Genomic DNA, 19,084 nt, shown 5'->3' with positions numbered 1-19,084 from the left:
CATCCCAGCGGTGACCACGGAGAGCCTTTCGGTTGATTACTAGGTTTACCCGACAACGCCTTGCAGCATTTGGTAGCCGAAACGCATCCCAGGGACCAGACTCTGCAGGGTCACCCCTGAAAAGTGCTGTGCATATTCCGAAGGGAAAGTGCGTGTGACCCGCCCCCCATCCGTGGGCTTTGGCATTCTGCATCCAAAAGAAGGCAAGAAAGGCTGAACATCTGTAGATGATCCAAAGTGGACCCCCCCCCCCCCCGCTCCGGCACTGACGGATTATGATTTTCTGCGCTGAGAGCAGGTGTGTCCCGGCCCAGCGACTCCCCAGAACTAACCAAGTCTTGTTGTTGTTGTTGTTTGCCCTTGGCCCGGCCTGCAGGCCGCTCCCGGAAGAGACGGGGATGGACCCGCTTGGCAGCCCCACGGAAGACACATCCTGTAAGTGTCCGCGCGAATGGCCTGGGGCTCGCTGTTTCCAGCTCTCACTCTGCGTGAGGTTGGACTGTAGAAATGTCAGGGGAGGGGGTTGTTCTGCTCGGAGGCCCGGAGGAAACTCAGCCACGGTGGGTCATGAAGTTGGCACGTGGCATTGCTATGTGTCCTTGAGCTGGTTGCTCGGCCATTCTGTGTGTGCCTCCAGGTCCTTATCTATTACATGCAGGTAGTGAGCTTCCCGCAGAACGGGGTGTGCAAGGATTTAATGAAGCGACATGTATAAAGTGCCCAGGGGTTGCCAGGTGCAAAGTCAGGCCTGGGAAGGCTCTGCTGCTCTAAGCGCTCAGGAGGGCTCATGGCCCCAGAATAAGAGGGGGTCCAGGGCAGCCAGAGGAGCTCCCCTGAATAAGTCCTCCTCAGTGGCATCTCCTCAGAGTCCTGCTGGGGCCCCCGCTCTGCCCGCATCTCCCCCATGCAGCTCATCACAGCGCCCACCCTTTCTGAGGGAAGACTGATGAGAGAGGGACAGCCACATCCCTCATGTCACACAGCACTAGGAGCCAGGTCTGCCTGTGAGCCAGACTGGGGGCCAGCGCGGCCCAGTTTTCTGGGGCCATTCAGGATGGTTGGTCACCCTAGGGTACCGGTCCTCCTCCTGGCCTGAGCACACAGGCCCTGCCTGCTGTTGTCACATCCCCAGAGGGTGTCCTGGTGGGTCCCTTCACCCCTTTGGGTCCTGTTTCCTTTTTTAAAATATTTTTTAAGGATTTTATTTATTTATTCATGAGAGACACAGAGAGAGAGGCAGGGATGCAGGCAGAGGGAGAAGCAGGCTCCCCAGAGGGAGCCCAATGTGGGACTCGATCCCAGGACCCCGAGACCACGCCCTGGGCCGAAAGGAGATGCTCAACCCACTGAGCCACCCAGGGGTCCCTGATTTTTATTTAGTTAAGGAGATGGAGAGATAGGGTGGTGAGTTGTATGTGTCCATGTGGCTGGGCCACCCCACCCAGAGATGTGGCCAAACATTCCACATGTTCCTGTTGAGAGTCACTTTTTCGATGAGAGTAACATTTAAATGAGTAGACGCTGAGTAAAGCCAATTGCACTTGAGAGTGTGGGTGGGCCGCATCTGATCAGTCGAGGGCCGTAGAGGAAGAAGACTCCAGTGTGGCTCACCCTGGGACAGAATTCCTCTTCAGCTGTGAACACGGGAAACCCAACAGGTTTCCGGCTTCCGTAATATGATGGTGGGGCAGGCGTGGGACACACATCCTCATTCCCAAAAGGAAAAATAGGAAGGAAGACAGAGATCATCGATCCCAGTCGATCCCAGCAAGTCTGAAGCTTGGCAGGACAAATTCCATTAGATTTTTTTTTTTAGTGCAAATTCTATTGGATTTTTTTTTTTTAATTCTATTGGATTTTAAGGCTGGAGAGCACACCTCTGGCTCGATGCTCTATGCTGCAGGTCCCCCCCACCCCCAGCAGCTCCACCCCCCGGGAGAGGGAGCCCCGTTTCTACCGAGCACGCTGGATGCACCGTGCCCCAGCCACATGCTCCCAGCAATCACCACCTTGGTGTCCCCATCTGTAAAGTGGCTGATGCGACCTGCCACTCCGGGTCATGCTGCGATCGAGGCGTCACGTCAGTGGCGGGCGCACGGAACAGGCACAGAGTGAACAGGCCGGTTTTGTTTTCATCACTTTGTGCCAAAGCGCACATTTACCTCCAAGCCACTCCTGAAGCGGTCACCTCTGACCCGTGGCTCGGGGCCGGAGAAATTCAGAGGAAAAAAAGAAAAAGAAAAGTGAGGAGCTGGTGCATTTAATTATGGATCGAGGAGCGTCTTCATCCGGTGAGAGGGGCAGGGCTCTCGCACCGGCCCATTTATTTTGTCCTCGCTGGCGTACCTGGTCGCGCCTTCCCAGGGTCTCCAGAAGAGCGGGCTTGGGGGCAGCCGGGGGCTCTCCTCGCCCGTAGGGTAACCTCCGGCCCCCCAGGTGCTGGCTCTGCTGCGCTCGCTGCGGGATCGGCTCTAACCCCTTGGGGAGGAGCCACCTGTCACAAGGAGACCGTGTGCAGGCTGAGGGTGTCCAGGAGAAAGCAGTGCAAGCCCGGAGGCTCGCGCACCCTGACCAGCTCCAGAGGGAGCGCCTGCACCCCCCGTGCCTCAGTGTGCTCACCTGGCAAAGGGGATGATAACAGAACTTGCCTGGCACGGATATCAGTGCAAAGATGGCCCGTGAAAAGGCTGGGGGAGCACTTCACGGGGGGCCTGGCCCCGGTGCCGGGGTCGGTTCGTGCCAGTTATTAAAGGGAGAGGCCAAAAGTCACCCGTGGGGGTTCATCCGCCGGCCGGATGCAGAGGGAGCTGTGGTCGCAGGGACTGGCGGGTGGGGAGCACAGTGTCTGGGGCTGGTCCGCAGGCCCCGGGGTGCCCCTGACCTCACTCACCTCATGGGAGTCGCATCTGGCGGATGGCGAGAGCAAGGCAGGCCCAGGGAGGCGAGGCGAGCTAGGAAGCAGCCCCTCCGGGCGGAAGGTTAGGGCATGAACCCCCACCGGCCCCACAGGACGTCCTCCGATTTCTAGGTTTCTAGCCGGTCCGCAGCCCTGGCCGGGGTCGGCGAAGCACAGCTGTTTTGTCTCCTTTCCCGGTTTCCCGAACAGCCCCTCCCAACGCCTTGAACTTCAACGGAGCTCATCGCAAGCGGAAGACGCTGGTCGCCCCGGAGATCAACATTTCCCTGGATCAGAGCGAGGGCTCCCTGCTGTCTGACGACTTCCTGGACACCCCCGATGACCTGGACATCAACGTGGATGACATCGAGACCCCCGACGAGACCGACTCGCTGGAGTTCCTGGGGAACGGCAACGAGCTGGAGTGGGAAGGTGAGGCCCGGGCACAGCAAAACCGACGGGCACAAGCTGGTCGCAGCTGGTCGTCCGTGCTGTGAGGCGTTGGGACAGGGTGGGGAGTGGGCCTCACCTGAGGGGCCATCCTGCACCAGGGGTCACGGGGCTATGTCTGGGGCTGTCACACTGGGGGTGCTCCTGGGCCCGCCCTGCCCCCCAGCGCCCGGGATGCCCTGAATTTTCTGCAATGCCGAGGGACAAGGATTGGTGTTACCCACTTATTCATTTTAAAAAGATTTCATATATTTATTTGACAGAGAGAGGGGGAGCGCGAGTAGGGGGTGCAGAGGCAGAGGGAGAAGCAGGCTCCCTGCAAGGAGCCCGAGGCAGGACTCGATCCCGGGGCCCCTGGTGTTACTTCTTTAGATGTTTGCTGGAATTCAGGGCACCTGGGGGGCTCAGTGGTTGAGCATCTGCCTTCCGCTCAGGGCGTGATCTGGGGTCCTGGGATCGAGTCCTGCCTCGGGCTCCTTGCAGGGAGCCTGCTTCTGCCTCTCCCACTCCCCCTGCTGGTTCTCTCTCTCTCTCTCTCTCTCTCTCTCTCTCTCTCTGTCAAATAAATAAAATCTTAAAAACGAAAAGAAAAGATAGGTGTCTGCTGAGGTTTAGCCACAAACTCACCCGGCCCTGGGCTTCTCCGTGCTGGGGGCTTCCCATCACTGATCCGGTTTCCTTCTGGAGAAGGTGGCAGTTGAGCTGGAGCGTGAAGGGAGAGCAGGAGGGGACAGTGGATGAGCAGGGGCACTGGGCAGGGAGACACACATGGACCAGTGTCACGGGAGAAGGATGGGGTGACATGTCCACAGGCAGCAGGGCACAGGGGTCCCGGGCGGGAGGTTGCGACAAAACGTCTGGCCTCAGGCGTCCCTTCTGCTCGTCCTGGCCCGCTTCTAGATGACACCCCCGTGGCCGCCGCCAAGAACATGCCCGGGGACAGCGCGGACCTGTTTGGGGACGGCGCCACGGAGGATGGTGGTGCCGCCAATGGGCGCCTGTGGAGGACGGTGATCATCGGAGAACAAGAACACCGAATTGACCTGCACATGATCCGGCCCTACATGAGGGTAGTGACCCACGGAGGTGAGACCGCACCCCTCGGGCTCCTCCTGGCTCCAGCCAGCCACCTGCGGGTCGTCGGAGGGCCTCTCTGAACCTCAGTCTCTCCCACAGGGATGTTACGCCCTCGTCTCTGGGTGGGCGCACACAGGGGTGCTCACGGGTGCCTGTGAGGGTGGCCAGACGGGGGTGGGGGTTGCTGACTCCCCCAGTTGAGGTTCTATGACTCAGAGCTGTGCCCTCTGGGAAGGGGCCTGGCTGGCGAGCAGGTGGGTGCCTGGGCTGGAGCACGGGGCCTCTCAGGGCTCCCGCCGCTCACCGGCCGCCTGTCCCCAGGGTACTACGGCGAAGGTCTCAACGCCATCATCGTGTTTGCTGCCTGCTTCCTCCCGGACAGCAGCTCCCCCGACTACCACTACATCATGGAGAACCTCTTCCTGTGAGTGGCCGCCCGCTCCATCCCGGCCCGGGGTTCTGAGCGCCCCCCCATTGCCACCTGAGCTTACTGAGCATTTACCCTGGGGCAGCCACGGGCCCAAGCACCGCGTGTGCAGAAACCCCACCCAGTAGGCGCTGATGCCCCTCCCTCTGCAGGTGCGACACCTGCCCAGGACAGCCTGGTCCAGTCCTGTTATCAGGGAGACGGATAATACACCTGCGGGTAACAGAAAGGGCTCGCAAATCACGATTAGTCCTGTTTGTTATTATGAAGATTTCCTTCTCACCCCATGGGGCTGGGGGGCCCGTGGTTCAGAGGATGATGGGTCAGAGCCGGAAGAAGCCCGAGAAACCAGGGAGCCCACCCCCCCACACCCCCCACTGACAGGTGGGGAAGTAGAGGCTGGGACAGAGAAGAAGATTTCTCTAAAATGGCTCAGGGAGGATGGGGCAGGAACGGACCCCAGAGTGGTGAGGTCCGATGGGGGGGCTGTCCACGGGGTGCCCGTTCCCCACCTGTAACTGGGGCTGTGAGACCCACCGATCAGGATTAGCAGAGACACTATATCCTCATGCGTATAAAACACTTGGTGCCTAATAAGTGCCCCATCAGGTAGTAACGACTGCTGCCGGTCTGCCCACTGACACGAATCTCGAGGGGGCTGCGTCTACCCCTTCCCCCACCCCCAGCGAGCCGGGAGGGCCGCCCGCAGCCAAGCAGGTGTGGCTGGCATGAGCAGGTGTGGCTGGCACGGCGGGGGCGGGAGAGCCCAGAGGCCAGGTGCCCCGGGTGTTCAGCCGTGGGGACCGCGGCTCCCTAACTGGCCCCCTGTCTCCCGCACCTGCGACCAGGTACGTCATCAGCAGTCTGGAACTGCTCGTGGCGGAGGATTACATGATCGTGTACCTGAACGGGGCCACCCCCCGGCGGAGGATGCCCGGCATCGGCTGGCTGAAGAAGTGCTACCAGATGATCGACAGGAGGTGAGTGCGGCGGGGCCGCCTCGGGGGCGAGGGCGCGGGAGGGCGCGTGGAGGCTCACCCGGAGCAAGGGACCCCAGGGCCCCTGCATGGCAGCTGTGTGGTCGTCAGCCCGGCCCCGGAGGTGGGCGGCCAAGGATCGCTGTGGGCAGGGCTGGGAAGGGGTGTCTGTCCCCTGTGCCTCCGGGCTCCCGGGGGTCCTCAGCCATCCTGGGCGTCCCTTGGCTTGTAGACACGTCGCCCCATCTCTGCCTCCGTGGTCACACGGCCTGTCTCCCTTGTGTCCGTGTCCAAACATCCCCTCTTTGTAAGGACACTGGTGACGGGATAGTGTCACCCCGCTCTGGCATGGCCTCATTTTAGCAAATTACCTCTACGATGACCTTATTTCCCAATGTCCTGATCCGAGGTGCAGGGGGCAGGGCTATAGCATAGGAATCTGGGGGGCGATGCAGTTTGACATGACTGTGACAGGTGCTCAGAACCAGGTGGGGGAGGGGCGGTTCTGGAGCAGGTGGCAGTGAGGACTAGACATCAGGGTGGCCACCTGCAAACCCCACAAAGCGGTCACGAGGTAACCCAGCTTCATGGACCCCTCTTCCCCACCCCCTGGAAACTGGAGACAAGCGTGGCCCGGACCTGGGAGCACAGGGAAGAACCACCCCTTAGCTCCTCCCTTCCCGGGGGCGCTCCCTCTGCTCCCCCCCCCCCCAGATTGCGGAAAAACCTGAAGTCCCTCATCATCGTGCACCCATCCTGGTTCATCCGCACTGTGCTGGCTATCTCCCGGCCCTTTATCAGGTAAGGACGCTGTGCCCTGTGCGGGGCCCCCACTCGGGTCGTGGGCCTCTGCTGTTCTATTCCGGATTTTGCAGCTTCTCTAGGGCGAATACGTATTGTTGCTTTAACGCGTTTTCAGCTGTAGGTGCGGTTATTGAGGAACAAACAGGAAAAATAATAGCAGGCAGCCCCCCGTATTATGTGTTAGATCCCTCTTAACATTTACAACCGCAGCCTGAGAGGCCAATGCTGTCGCGAACTCCTTGCCCAGATAAGGGAACCGGGGCCCTGTAGGGTCAAGGGACCCAGCCCGGGTCACGCAGCCAGGTCACTAGCCCACGCAGTCCCCAGAAGTGAGCCGAGCTCCGTCCGCCGCAGCATCTGTGCAGGGACCCTGAGGAGGCCAGGAGGGTCCGAGCCCCTCCCTGCAATGATGCAGGAACCCTGTGCGTTGGGGTCCTCGAGACTCAGGTGTGGTGATTCACGGCAAGGGCTCACAGCTCAGAGCAGCTGCTATGGTTTGCTGCAGGGGAAGGATGCAGTGAAGGTGCAAGGGACGAAGGTGCACGCGGGCGGGCGTCCAGACACCGCTTGTCCCCTCCCGTGCGGCGAGCTCCCCTTGCTCTCCAAGGTTTTCACTGGGTTTAGCCACACGGGGATGGAGTAGCCAAGGGTCCGACCTTAGCTGCTGTCCTCGGGTGGCCCAGCGGTCACACTGACGCGATGTGCCCGAGACGCCCACCACGAGTCACACCCTTGACACAGACTGTGTGACAGGGTCCCGGCCCAGGTCACCAGGGCGCTCCTCGCGGGTGGGGCATTCCAGGAGCTGCCAGGCAGCCTCCCCGAGCGTCAGGAAGCCGGTTCTTTCTTTTCGATGTGCAGGCTTTGGGGACCCCCACCGCTGGGTTCACCACGCGATATAAGAGCACCCGATATGCAGACCAAGTACCAAGTAAAGCGAAACTAGTCGTAGGAAATGCCCCAGTCGATGGCATAAACCCCAGATTGAATCCAATATGCTTCAAGGCGTTGAATCGGATCGAGACCCTTCAGGGGCGCCTGGCTGCCTCCAGCCGCAGAGCACGTGTGCCGCTCTTGATCTCAGGGTCGTGAGTTCGAGCCCCGCGTTGGGTGTACAGACTGCTTACGTAATAAACTTAAAAAAAAATCCATCACATCCACATTCCCAGTTCACGATGTGTGGCGAGGTTGAGGGAAGGTCCATGCTCTGAGAGGGTCATGCTCTCGGCGTGAACAGTTTGCAGGGAGGTGAAGTCAGACAGTGTGTGTTCAGGGACTTGGTGGCACCCTGAAACACTTGCACACTAGTAAAACCAGGTAAGTGCGCTAATCACGGGCCGCGTGTGCTCACGATGAACCCCCCCACCCCCCACCGCTGGGCAAAACGGTGAAGACGTCCTCCTGCCCAACAGCAGCTCGCTCTGCCGTCCTGGGCACCCCCAACCGGGAACGTACGTTTGCCCTGATGCAGATAACTCTCTCACTTGGGATTGCTTTCCCACGGCAAGTTTTGAGGGGTCAGGTCTGAGTTTCTATTTTTTTTTTAAGATTTTATTTATTTATTCATGAGAGACACAGAGAGAGACAGAGACACAGGCAGAGGGAGAAGCAGGCTCCATGCAGGGAGCCCGATGCAGGATTCGATCCCGGGTCTCCAGGATCACGCCCCGGGCTGAAGGCAGGCGCTAAACCGCCACCCAGGTGTCCCAGGTTTGAGCTTCTAAAGAAAAAAGAGGAGGCGGGAGAGAAACACGAGCTTCCCCATTTACAAGCCTAGGAAGGTGGAGGCCATTCTGAGCCCGCCGGGAGATAGGACGCGGCCCCCCCAGGCAGACAGAGCCTTGTCACCTTGGAGATTCGGGCACAGTGTCCGGGGACAGGCACGGTGGGCGTCGCGGGGCCGCAGCGGCCGTGCTCTCCGCCTGTATGGACAGCCCGGCGCCCAGAGCAGCAGGTGCGGGCTCTGCGTACCCTAAAACTCTTCCTAACGGATCAGATTGTCCACCCTCAGAGCCCCTGGGCCTGGACGCACTCAGGTAACTTGGACACGACTCCTGCCTGGCTGGCTGAGGCCCACGCCCTGCCCCCGGTCCCTTCTCGTGACAACCCCATGTTCCAAGAATAACTGGGTTGGGGTTTTTTTGTTTTTCCTTTGTATTAAAAAAAGTGATTTGGGGCAGCCCCGGTGGCACAGCGGTTTAGCGCCGCCTGCAGCCCAGGGCGTGATCTGGAGACCCTGGATCGAGTCCCACGTCGGGCTCTCTGCGTGGAGCCTGCTTCTCCCTCTGCCTGTGTCTCTGCCTCTCTCTCTCTCTCTCTCTCTCTCTCTGCATCTCTATGAATAAATTAAAAAAAATCTTTAAAAGAAAAAAAGTGATTTGAACTGTGTGAAGGCAATTGGGGCCGCTCATTGCGCCGCACACGGCCGCTTGTGACCCTCCATGGGGGATGCCTGTCGTCCCCAATCAGTGACCAGCCACCTTCTGCCGAGCAGCCGCTTTATTTTTCCCTAATGGACACTGCGAACCGTGTGATTCCTCATCTGTCCCCCTGTGCATTGGCTGCGGGAAAGCTGGAGCCGAATTCTTATCTCATCTCTAAAAATAGATATGAAACGCCTTAGCACGCTTCTGTACATGTTTGGCTTTATCTTATCTTTTTTTTTTTACTGTTACTCTATCATTTTATTATTTCTGTAGTGCTGTATGCTCCAGGCCTTATGTTTATCATCCAGCAACATCGTTTGACCTTGAAAAAAAGGTCATTTAACACTTTACGTGTTACCGAAATTAGGTTTAATTAAATGTGAAAAAAGTAGTCGCGGCCATGAGTTCACAGCAGCATGCTGGTGACACAGCCCGGCAGGGACCCTGCCCCTTGACCCCGGGCTCTGCTCTGTGCACCCCCATGAGGGGCGGGGGTCGAGGCTAGCCTGGGCAGCCAGGGAGGTTTGAGGGAAGGTGCTCGGGACATTGTGCAGGAGGCTTGTGTGCTCATCCCTGACTGCCAGCGCCCCCTCCGGGCCCGGACTTCAGGCGTCTGCCCCCCTCTCCTCCCGCCAGCGTCAAATTCATCAACAAGATCCAGTATGTGCACAGCTTGGAGGATCTGGAGCAGCTCATCCCCATGGAACACGTGCAGATCCCAGACTGCGTGCTGCAGTAAGTGTCCCTGCGCCGCGTGAGTGTCCCCCGTCCCCAGCCCCAGCCATGCTAGCCTCCTCATCTCCCCTCTCCGGGATGGGGGTGGTGGGGACCAGCCCCCGGACGTGAGTGGGAGCAGCGGAGCAGAGGGGAACACTGTGGGCATCTAGCACAGGGCAGGGGCCGGCAAGCCACGGCCCACAGCTTGTTTTATAAATAAAGTTTTATCGGCACACAGCCACGCCCGCCACTGACGCATCAGCTGTGGCTGCTCCCGAGCTACCTCTGCATGGAGTAGCGGCTGCAAGTGGCCTACAAAGTCGAAAATATTTACATTCTAGGCTGTTACAGAAAAGCTGCCCCGATGGAGGGGTGGCGGCCAGCCCTCATCAGCGAGGATGCCGCTTCCTGACGGCACTGCTTCAGTTGCTGGTGCTGAATCAGGAAAAAAAAAAAAAAAAAAATCTGCTGAGTGGCCTGTACCCCGCGCTGGAGTTCGCCAGCGAGTCAGGTGTTCCCGGCTGGGGCGCTGGCAGGGCCACTGCGGGGCTCGCTCTCTGCTCCGGAGCCTGGCGTGTGTGCACACCTGACAGTGAGCTTCTCTCCCCTCCCGGGAGGAAGGACATCCCGCCGGGGCGCCTGCGGGGGGCAGGAGGGCCGCGGCCGACCGGCTGTGCTTTCTCTCTTCCAGGTACGAGGAGGAAAGGCTCAAGGCCCGGAGAGAGAGGTCTGTGCGGGGCGGCCGTCGGGCCGGGGCCGGGCCGGGTCGGGCTCACGTCTGGGGGGCAGGTGGGGGCATCAGCTGAACAGGGGCTGGTGACCCCCTACACACGCATGGCTGGGGGCCTTGTCAAGGGCCTTGAATCAGACCCGGGTTCGAACCCCGTCGGCCCCACGGCCGCTGTGCGGGTTACCGTGGAAGATCAGGTCGACGGGACCCCCGCGGCAAAAACGGTGGCTCGTCGTCATCGTGACTAAATTATCGTGCGCCGTCCTGGCCCCGGACGCCCCCAGAAATGCCCCGTCGCTAACTTACTGGCTCAATTTTCACGGGCGGCATCACCGTGTGTGGCGGTCACGGGGCCCTGGGGCTACTCCAGGCCCACCCCGTCACGGGGCCCTGCACCGTCTCCCCTTCACCCCACCCTGCTCCCCACCGCCCGGAGCAGGCCAGGGCCAGGGCTCCTGACAGCATCTTACCGCCCAGGAACCCAAGGGCCGGAGTCGGCAAGGCAGCTGCCCCAGGCCGCACCCCGAGTCTGGTAGATGGGGTGGGGCGATCCCTGCCAGGCCCCGTGCCTGCCCCGGGGTGGGGGGGCAGGTGGCTAAGACAGGGTCCTGGGCTCTGCAAACGGCCCAGGAGAGGGACACAGCGCCAAGGAAGGAAGGGGGGGCCCGCGGCAGGGTGGGCGACGTGGGCGGACGGGCCACAGAAGGAGCACAGCTATGGTGGCCTTGCACGATGACGAACCGAGGGTGACAGGGAGGGAGGCCGGGGGCAGGCGGACGCACCAACCCCAGCCTCCTCCCCCTCCCTGTCCCGCCTTCCGTGTTCTCTCTCTCTCCGCCCCCCCCTCCCCCCCCCCCTCAATGTTTTATTGTGTTAAATATCCATAACATGAAATTCACCATCGTAACCCCGGTAGGCGCACAGCTCGGGGCACGGAGCACACTCACCCCTCCGCGCACCCACCCCCACCACCACTTCCAGAACCTTCCACCTTCCCACACGGAGACCCCATCCCCAGGAAGCACTGACCCCCCTCCCCTGCCCCACCCCCGGCTCCCACCACCTCCTCTCTGTCTCAGTGCACGGGCCTCCTCTGGGGACCTCCTGGGAGTGGGGTCCTGCGGGAGGCGTCCTTCTGGGTCTGGGTCCCCTCCCTGAGCCCGGTGTCCTCGGGGTCCGTCCACGTGGGGGCAGGTGTTGGGGCCCCTTCCTTCCTGGGGCTGGGTCGTATCCCGGGTGTGGACGGAGCGCACTGGGTTTATCCTTCATCCACGATGGACACTGGGTTGCCCCCACCTTTGGGCTGCTGCGAACGGGGTGCAAACATCCGTTTGGGTCGCTGTTTTCCCAGAGTGGAATCACTGGGACAGCTGGTAATTCCACTTCTAAGAGGTAGAGGAACCGCCACGCCACGCTCCGCGGCAGGGTCACTGTCTCGGGCCCAGTCCCACAGCCTCTCTCAGCTCATCGTCGCTGCAGCTTCTGGTTTTAGGACAGGAGCCCCCGCCCCCCGGGTGTGAGGCGGAGATGTCTGTCTGTCTGCCTTTCTCCTCCCTCTCTGCCCCTCTCTCCGTCTCTCTCTCCCTGTCTCTCTGTCTCTGTCTCCCTGAGTGGTGCCCCCCCATCCGGGCCCCCCAAGCCTTAGCTGCGGAGGGAACAGAGACCAGCACCACAGGCCAGAGTGAGGGCACAGGGTGGCAGCGTCCATGCCACGAGGGCCACAGGACGAGGGCACGAGCATCTGGGATGACGGGCAGCCCCGGTCAGGCCCCGTCCCCGTGGCCGCCTCTGCTGCCAGTAACCCCTGGGTGATCTCTGCACCCTGGGGGCCTGCGCAGGGGCAGGGAGACCCCGACACTACCCGCAGAGGCCACGATGGCTGGCTTGTCACCCCTGCCGCTTCTGTCTGTCCCCAGCACCAGGCCGCAGCCAGAGTTCGTCCTGCCCCGGTCTGATGAGAAGCCAGAGGCCGCGTCGGCAGAGGACAGGTGAGCATGCAGGTGACCGCAGCGAGGGCCGCCGAGCCCCCGATCCCCTGGTGAGCGTGCCCCCCACGCTGTCGTGACGAGGACATAAGAACGCGGGTGTGAACGGCCAGCATGATGCCCACTCCCTCGTGGGGGCTCAGTATCGGGGTCCCCCTTCTCTCCACCGGGCTGCCCCTCGGGGACACCACAGAGGCCGGCTCAGTCAGCCGAGGGTGGGACTCCCAATCTCCGGGATGTGACTTCAAGCCCCACATTGGGCATAGACAGGACTTAAAAAAGTAAAATCTTTTAAAATAAATAAACATGGGGGCGCCTGGGAGGTTAGTTGGTGAAGCATCTGCCTTTGGCTCAGGTCATGGTCCTGGGGTCCTGGGATCGAGTCCCACATCAGGCTCCCTGCTCACTGGGGAGCCAGCTTCTCCCTCCCTCTGCCGCTCTGCCTACTTATGTTCCCTATCAAATAAATAAAATCTTTAAAAAATAAATAGGTAGGTAGACAGATGAACTAACAGTCAATAAAATGGAAAAGCCTGCTCCTCTCTGGGGCTCGGCTGCCTTCTCGGGGCCACGGGGGCTCAGAACACACGCGCCCACCGTGCAGCACGACCCTGGATGGCCAGCCACGGTCCCCCCTCTCCTCCGGGGGCTTCCTTACCACAGTGAAATTCACGTGATGTGCAATGAACTATTGTGGGTTTTTTTTTTTTTAAGATTTTATTTATTTGAGAGAGAGAGAGAGAGAGAGAGAGCAAAGCAGGGGGAGGGGCAGATGAGGAAGCAGACTCCCTGCTGAGCAGGGAGCCCGACTGGGACTCGATCCCAGGACCCTGGGATCATGACCCGAGCCAAAGGCAGACGCCTCACTGACTGAGCCCCCCAGGCGTCCCTCAATGAACCGTTTTTAGAGCCCATTCCAGTGCCCATCACCTCACGAGGGCCCCCAGACCCATTGAGCAGTTGCTCCCATTCCCCCTCCCCTGTTCTTTCTTCAGCAAATACTGTTACAAGTCCTTTAGCACCTTGCCCTGGGACGGGCAGAAACACGGCGTGGCCCTGGCCCTCTCCCCGCCACCCACCGCCACCTGGCCGGCCTGCCTTCTGCATCTGGCCCGGGTCACCCTCCATCTCTGCCCTGCACGACCTGGGGGCAGGGGCTGTGTCTCGGGACCATCCCCCACCCCCACCCCCTGCATCCAGCACAGGCCAAGGGTAGGGACCATGGGTGGCTGAGGCTGGCCGGTGACTATCATGCCACTCCCCAGGGGTGGGTTTGGCCTCCCCAGGCCAGGACCCTGAGCCACATTACTGGTCTCATTTTGGGTTAGTGAGGAGCCTCGGCCCCTCTTCTCCGGATTGCCTGGCTCACTGACGACCCAACAGACACACACTGACGCTTGCTTGGCACCAGATGACAACAGGCCGTGCTGGCCCTCGTGGGGCTCACGGCCAAATGCCAAGGCTCCCCAGATAGGCCAACGACACTAAGACGTCTCTCTTCCACAGGTCTGCTCTGGCCACGGAAGATCAGGAAACAAGGTGAGGCGGAAGCAGGGCCATCTTGGTGCCCGGTTTCCCAAATGTTGCACGTGGAGCCTACCCCATGGGAACTGCTCCACGATTTATTATCTGGGGGTCAGAGGGGCACCAGCTATCAGGAGAAGAGGGTCTTCTCTGTGGCAAGCAGCCTGTCCCCGCACAGCTCCAGGGGGCACCATTGACAGGAGGCCCCAGAGCCAGGCCGCACGGCAGCCCTGCCTGAGATGCGTGCCTGGAGCCAGGCCATGTGGAGCCTGGACTTGCTATTATCTATCTATCTATCTATCTATCTATCTATCTATCTATCTATCTATCTATCTATTTTTTTATAGCTATTTATTTTTAAATTTTAAGTAGGCTCCACGCCCAACATGGGGCTTGAGTTCATGACCCTGAGATCAAGAGTTGCATGCTGTAGTGACTGAGCTGGCCTGGTGCCCCAAGCCTGGGCTGTATTACTTAGCCATGGGTACACTGCCTGCCCACAGCCAGTGTCAGCGTCCACGCCTGTTCTAGATGCCAGGAGAAGCCTCTCAGCATGTGTGTATCGTGGGGGGGTGTCCATGGAGACCACCCCCAGGTTCAGGTTTGCTAGAATGACCCACAGGACTCAGTAATGCTGCTATGCTCATGGTTATGGTTTAATACAGCCGAGGAGTGATGAATGCAGGTGAAGATCAGCCATGAGCAACAGTGTGTGATGCCAGGGCCAGGAGAGACCAGGGCAGGGCTTCCAGCAGTTGCCTCCTGGGGGACTTATCCAGACAGCCCTTAGTTCTCCCAGCAGCATGTGGCAATACACGGGACATGCTGCCAACCAGGGACACTCTCCCACGTCTTGGTGTTCGGGGTGTTTGCTGGGGGCAGTCCCTTATGCATGGCTAGTCAACCCCCAGGGCTGACCTCAACCTCAGCTCCTGCAGAGGTCGGGCTGATCCGCCCATCCTAGGTCACATTGTTAGCACAGACTCTCCCGTGTGGCCCAAGGTCTCCAGGTGGGCAAAGGCACTCTTACCAGGCAGGGCCCTCCAAGGAAGGAGTGGGTTACCTCCTGGGATCTGGGAAAGGGCCGTACCTTCCTTTGGAACGTGCAGCAGTAAGGGCTAACCCTTGACCACACGGTCTCCTACAAATCTGGGACATGGCCTGACCACATGCCTTAATAGCAGCCACTCGACCGGGAAGCCCCAAGCCGAGAGAGAAACATCGAAAATGGTCTTAGTGGGTGCCCAGGTGGCTCCATGGTTGGACGTCTGCCTTCAGCTCAGGGCATGATCCCAGGGTCCTGGGATTGAGTTCTGCATCATGTTTCTCCCACAGGGAGCCTGCTTCTCCCTCTGCCTGTGTCTCTGCCTCTCTCTCTCTGTCTCTCATGAATAAATAAGTAAAATCTTAAAAAAGAAAAAAAAAAAAGGGTCTTAGACCAGCACTGCCCTGGGCACACTGAGTGGAAGCAAGTTCTCAGTACATCTCCGAGGTCATCTCCATCCCTGTCTTCTAGAGATGACTTTGTGTCCACAGACACAGAACATGCAGGGAAGTCAGCCACCATGAGTGAGAGCCAGCAGATACAATGAAAAGCAGGGTTAGACTCCTCGTGGGAATCCTCAGGTAGGGGTGATAAATCAAGATGTTTTAAGTGATAGAAGATGAGGCACCTGGGTGGCTCAGTCAGTGAGGCATCCAACTCTTGATTTCGGGTCAGGTGGTGATCTTAGGGTCGTGAGACCGAACCCCATGTCAGGCTCCTCACTCAGCGTGGACTCTGCTTGTCCCTCTCCTCCCCTCTGCTCCCTTCATGCTCGCTCTCTCTCTCTCTAAAAATGAACAAACAAAATCTTTAAAAAATCATTAAGGACATGGAAGAGATTGTAGGAAGCAATGGATGGATGGACAGACAGACGGGTGGGTGAGTAGATGGGCAGACGGAGGAACAGAAAGATGAGTGGCTGATTTGAAGTGTCCCTCTGGTCTGATTGGTGGCGCCAGCCCCGGAGCCCCATTCCACTAAGGCTGGGAGACAGAGAGAGAGAGGTCCCCTTCAGAACCACACCTGGAGGGTGGGTGGCGGGCAGGTATGCCTCTTGCTGCTGAGGACCCCCAAAGCCGGAGAAGATCGTGCTCCTGGATTCCACACAGGGATGCATCCCCTACTTTCTTTAAAAACAATCCTAGTCGGGGATCCCTGGGTGGCACAGCGGTTTGGCGCCTGCCTTTGGCCCAGGGCGCAATCCTGGAAACCTGGGATCGAATCCCACATCGGGCTCCCGGTGCATGGAGCCTGCTTCTCCCTCTGCCTATGTCTCTGCCTCTCTCTCTCTCTCTCTCTCTATCATAAATAAATTTAAAAATTAATTTAAAAAAATATTAAAAAAAAAAAAACAATCCTAGTGACCTGGCCTGTGTTTATTCCTCTCTAGCATGTCCTGAGGTGACAAGAATGCAGAGAAGAACAAGAAAGAAGATTCCAGATGCCAAGAAACCTCTGTCAGACGCCCTCTGGCCCTGGACCTCAACCCTGCCTCGCCCTGAGTCCCCGTCTTCGGGGTAGGGGTGTGTGTGCCAGTCCCCTCCATCCATCTCTGAAACCCAGCATCCTTTTTAGCTGCTTGGAAGCATTTTTGTTTTGTTTTTTATTATTTAAACAACGCAGTATTCGTGTGTTCCAGAAGGGGCCCTGGTTCTCAGCCCTCCACCCCTCCACACTCATGAGCTCATGGCCAGGACGAGCGAGCGGCTCAGGGCACGGCCCATGTGTCCTGGACGGCTTCAGAGACCCCTCCCACTGCACCAAGTCCTGGTTCGAGACCCTTCTGTCGTTTGTCACCTGGCCCACGTTGGAGCCACCGATGCCCACCAGCTCCCTGGCCGGATCTGGATTCGTTCTTGTGCCTTTTCTCCTAGAACATCCCCTGCAGCTCTGGGCATCTGGCCTGGAAGCTCAGCCGCCCAGCAGGGCCGTGCCCCAGGGACCTCCCAGCCTTCCATTTGACCAGCTCCCTTCATCTCTTGTGACACCTGCCGTCTCTGGGAGCATCGGAACCCACAGCACACAAGTGCGCTGCCGATAACCATCCCTGCCCTGCAGTTACAAAGCCGCCCCTCCCAGTCTAGAACATTCTCAAGCCCCTTTAACGTGGATGGCACCGCAGGGCAATCCTGATCAATCAATACCTCCTACTGAGGAAATGAAGTCTCCCCACTTTCTTGATCCCCCTCCACAATCAATGCAGGGTTGGGATGCGCCCCTCAAGTTCCCCCCAAGGGGACCCGGCTCCGAACTGCGTGAAGGAAGATACAGGGTACTGCAGATTTGAGTATTTCGAAGTTCACTTGGGAGAGCACGTCCTTGTAGCCCGGACGCTGTGGGGACCTGCCGTCAAAGGGGGCAAACTGACCTTGGACAAAAGACAGACTTTCCTAATGCAGCCCAAACCCAGAGCTGGCCAGGTTGGCCTCTAGAGGTAGTGAGTTCCCCACCAGTGGAGGCATTTAAGAAAAAGCCGGCAAGTGCTTGCAGAATGTGGCCCTCTGCAGTCCCCTCCAGTCCTAAGAGTCCCTATTTATATAAACCTGAGCAGAACTGGGATGGACGCCTTCCCCCGGCCCCTCCTATGGCTCCGCAGCGGGCTTCTTAGCCGTGGAGATCCTGAGTGTGGGCTTCCTGGCCCCGGGGGAAATGTCCGATGCCTCTCAGCCTGGGACCTCAGGTGTTTGGGAGGGGCCAGCGGTGTTTGGTGCCGCGCACGTTGCTGCGTGGGAGGGGTCCTGCATGTCACGGGCCGCTCCCACCCCCAACACCGGAGGCTCCTGCCTTGGGGAACGCGGGGTTTCTGAGTGCTCCTGGGCCTGGATCCCCGGGACACCTGGGGGCGGGGGGGCTCTTAAGTGTGTGTTTCTGCCGCGTTTCCTGAATATCGAGTGAAGGACAGGCCCGTGGCCCGGGCCTGGTGACCGTGTGTCACCTGGAGCCCAAGGCAGAGGAGGCTGGCAGGCGCCAGGTGCGAGCCGAGGGCTGGGACCGTGCGGGCTGCCCGGTGCCAGGGAGGCGACAGAGGGAGAGGAAGCGGCAGACCGCAGCCCCAGAGGAGCCCGCAGCTGCACGGGGACCCCCGGCTGGCCCGCCGCCCTCGGACCACCAGCAGCCACAGACCCCGGCAAGCGGGACCCAGGACCCCGACTCGGCCGCGGCAGCCCCTCCAGAATAAAGAGGGACCCCGCGGTGGGGGGCGCTGTCCCCAGGCACACAGCTCCGTCCCCACGGGGCCACCGCGTCCAGGCCAGCCGCTGCCCGCGCTCAGAGCGCCTTTGTGCAAGGCGTGTGTCCCGGGGCGGTCGCAGCCAAAACGCAACGGACCCCGGGCCTCCTGGCAAAGGGACCCCGGGTTTTCCTCCCATGACACGTGGGATGTGTCCCAGGTCGTAGCTCACACGTCCATCCTCACCACGGCGAGTTTTGTGGTTTTTTAAAAAAGAAACCCTTCATTATGATTACTGTCGTGATGTCCAGACATCATCTCCATGAGCTTTGGGGGATTTTTATGTGGAAATAAATACGCGATAACTGAGCAGGGACGTCTGTTCCTTTTGTCCACTTCTCCGAGGCGCACCGGCCTGAAGCCCCCGCCCGGCGACCTCGGGCAACCTTGGGTGGCCTCGGGTGACCCCCCAGGCCTCTGTGGAATCAAACCTAGCCAGCAGGTAACAGTAGTAACAATTTAATAATCATATACATGTTATTACTCTTCCGGAAAGAGAAAACTCTATTTCTCTCTACACTCACAGCAGCGCTTCCCACACCAGCTCGGGGTAAAGGGTCCCCACAACCCAGTCTCCGGCTCCCAGTGGCCACGCAGGGTGTCCTGTGGCCTAACTCAATCACAACAGAGGATCTAAGTCAGGAGTGGCCAGCGGAAAAGATGCGTGTGCGAGGGGTGCGTCCCCGTCCCCCGCCCAGGCCCCCAAACCCCGTCCTTTAGGGTTTCTACGCAGGCGTCCTCAACCTCTGGCCGATGGTGATGACCCCTCACTGCAGCCCTGCCCCTCCTCGGGGGTC

The 19,084-nt window shown here is 59.6% G+C and overlaps 1 protein-coding gene across 1 annotated transcript in view; it reads left to right on the top strand.

The window, feature by feature from the left end:
* ATCAY (ATCAY kinesin light chain interacting caytaxin) overlaps positions 1-18,596 on the top strand; it is a 32,318-nt gene extending 13,722 nt beyond the window's left edge. Inside the window, exons 3-13 of the mRNA XM_026019458.2 lie at positions 377-435; positions 3,107-3,328; positions 4,247-4,432; positions 4,745-4,847; positions 5,699-5,830; positions 6,542-6,628; positions 9,694-9,792; positions 10,466-10,501; positions 12,421-12,492; positions 13,996-14,028; positions 16,449-18,596. Coding sequence (XP_025875243.1) covers positions 377-435; positions 3,107-3,328; positions 4,247-4,432; positions 4,745-4,847; positions 5,699-5,830; positions 6,542-6,628; positions 9,694-9,792; positions 10,466-10,501; positions 12,421-12,492; positions 13,996-14,028; positions 16,449-16,458 — 1,039 coding nt within the window. The 3' untranslated portion in view covers positions 16,459-18,596. The remainder of the gene's footprint in view (positions 1-376; positions 436-3,106; positions 3,329-4,246; positions 4,433-4,744; positions 4,848-5,698; positions 5,831-6,541; positions 6,629-9,693; positions 9,793-10,465; positions 10,502-12,420; positions 12,493-13,995; positions 14,029-16,448) is intronic.
* The last annotated feature ends 488 nt before the right edge of the window (positions 18,597-19,084 follow it).

The sequence above is a fragment of the Vulpes vulpes genome, chromosome 9 (assembly GCF_048418805.1).
Source record: "Vulpes vulpes isolate BD-2025 chromosome 9, VulVul3, whole genome shotgun sequence".
Taxonomy (NCBI): domain Eukaryota; kingdom Metazoa; phylum Chordata; class Mammalia; order Carnivora; family Canidae; genus Vulpes; species Vulpes vulpes.
The sequence above is the reverse complement of the archived record's forward strand: the minus strand, read 5'-3'. Positions and strand labels throughout refer to the sequence as shown.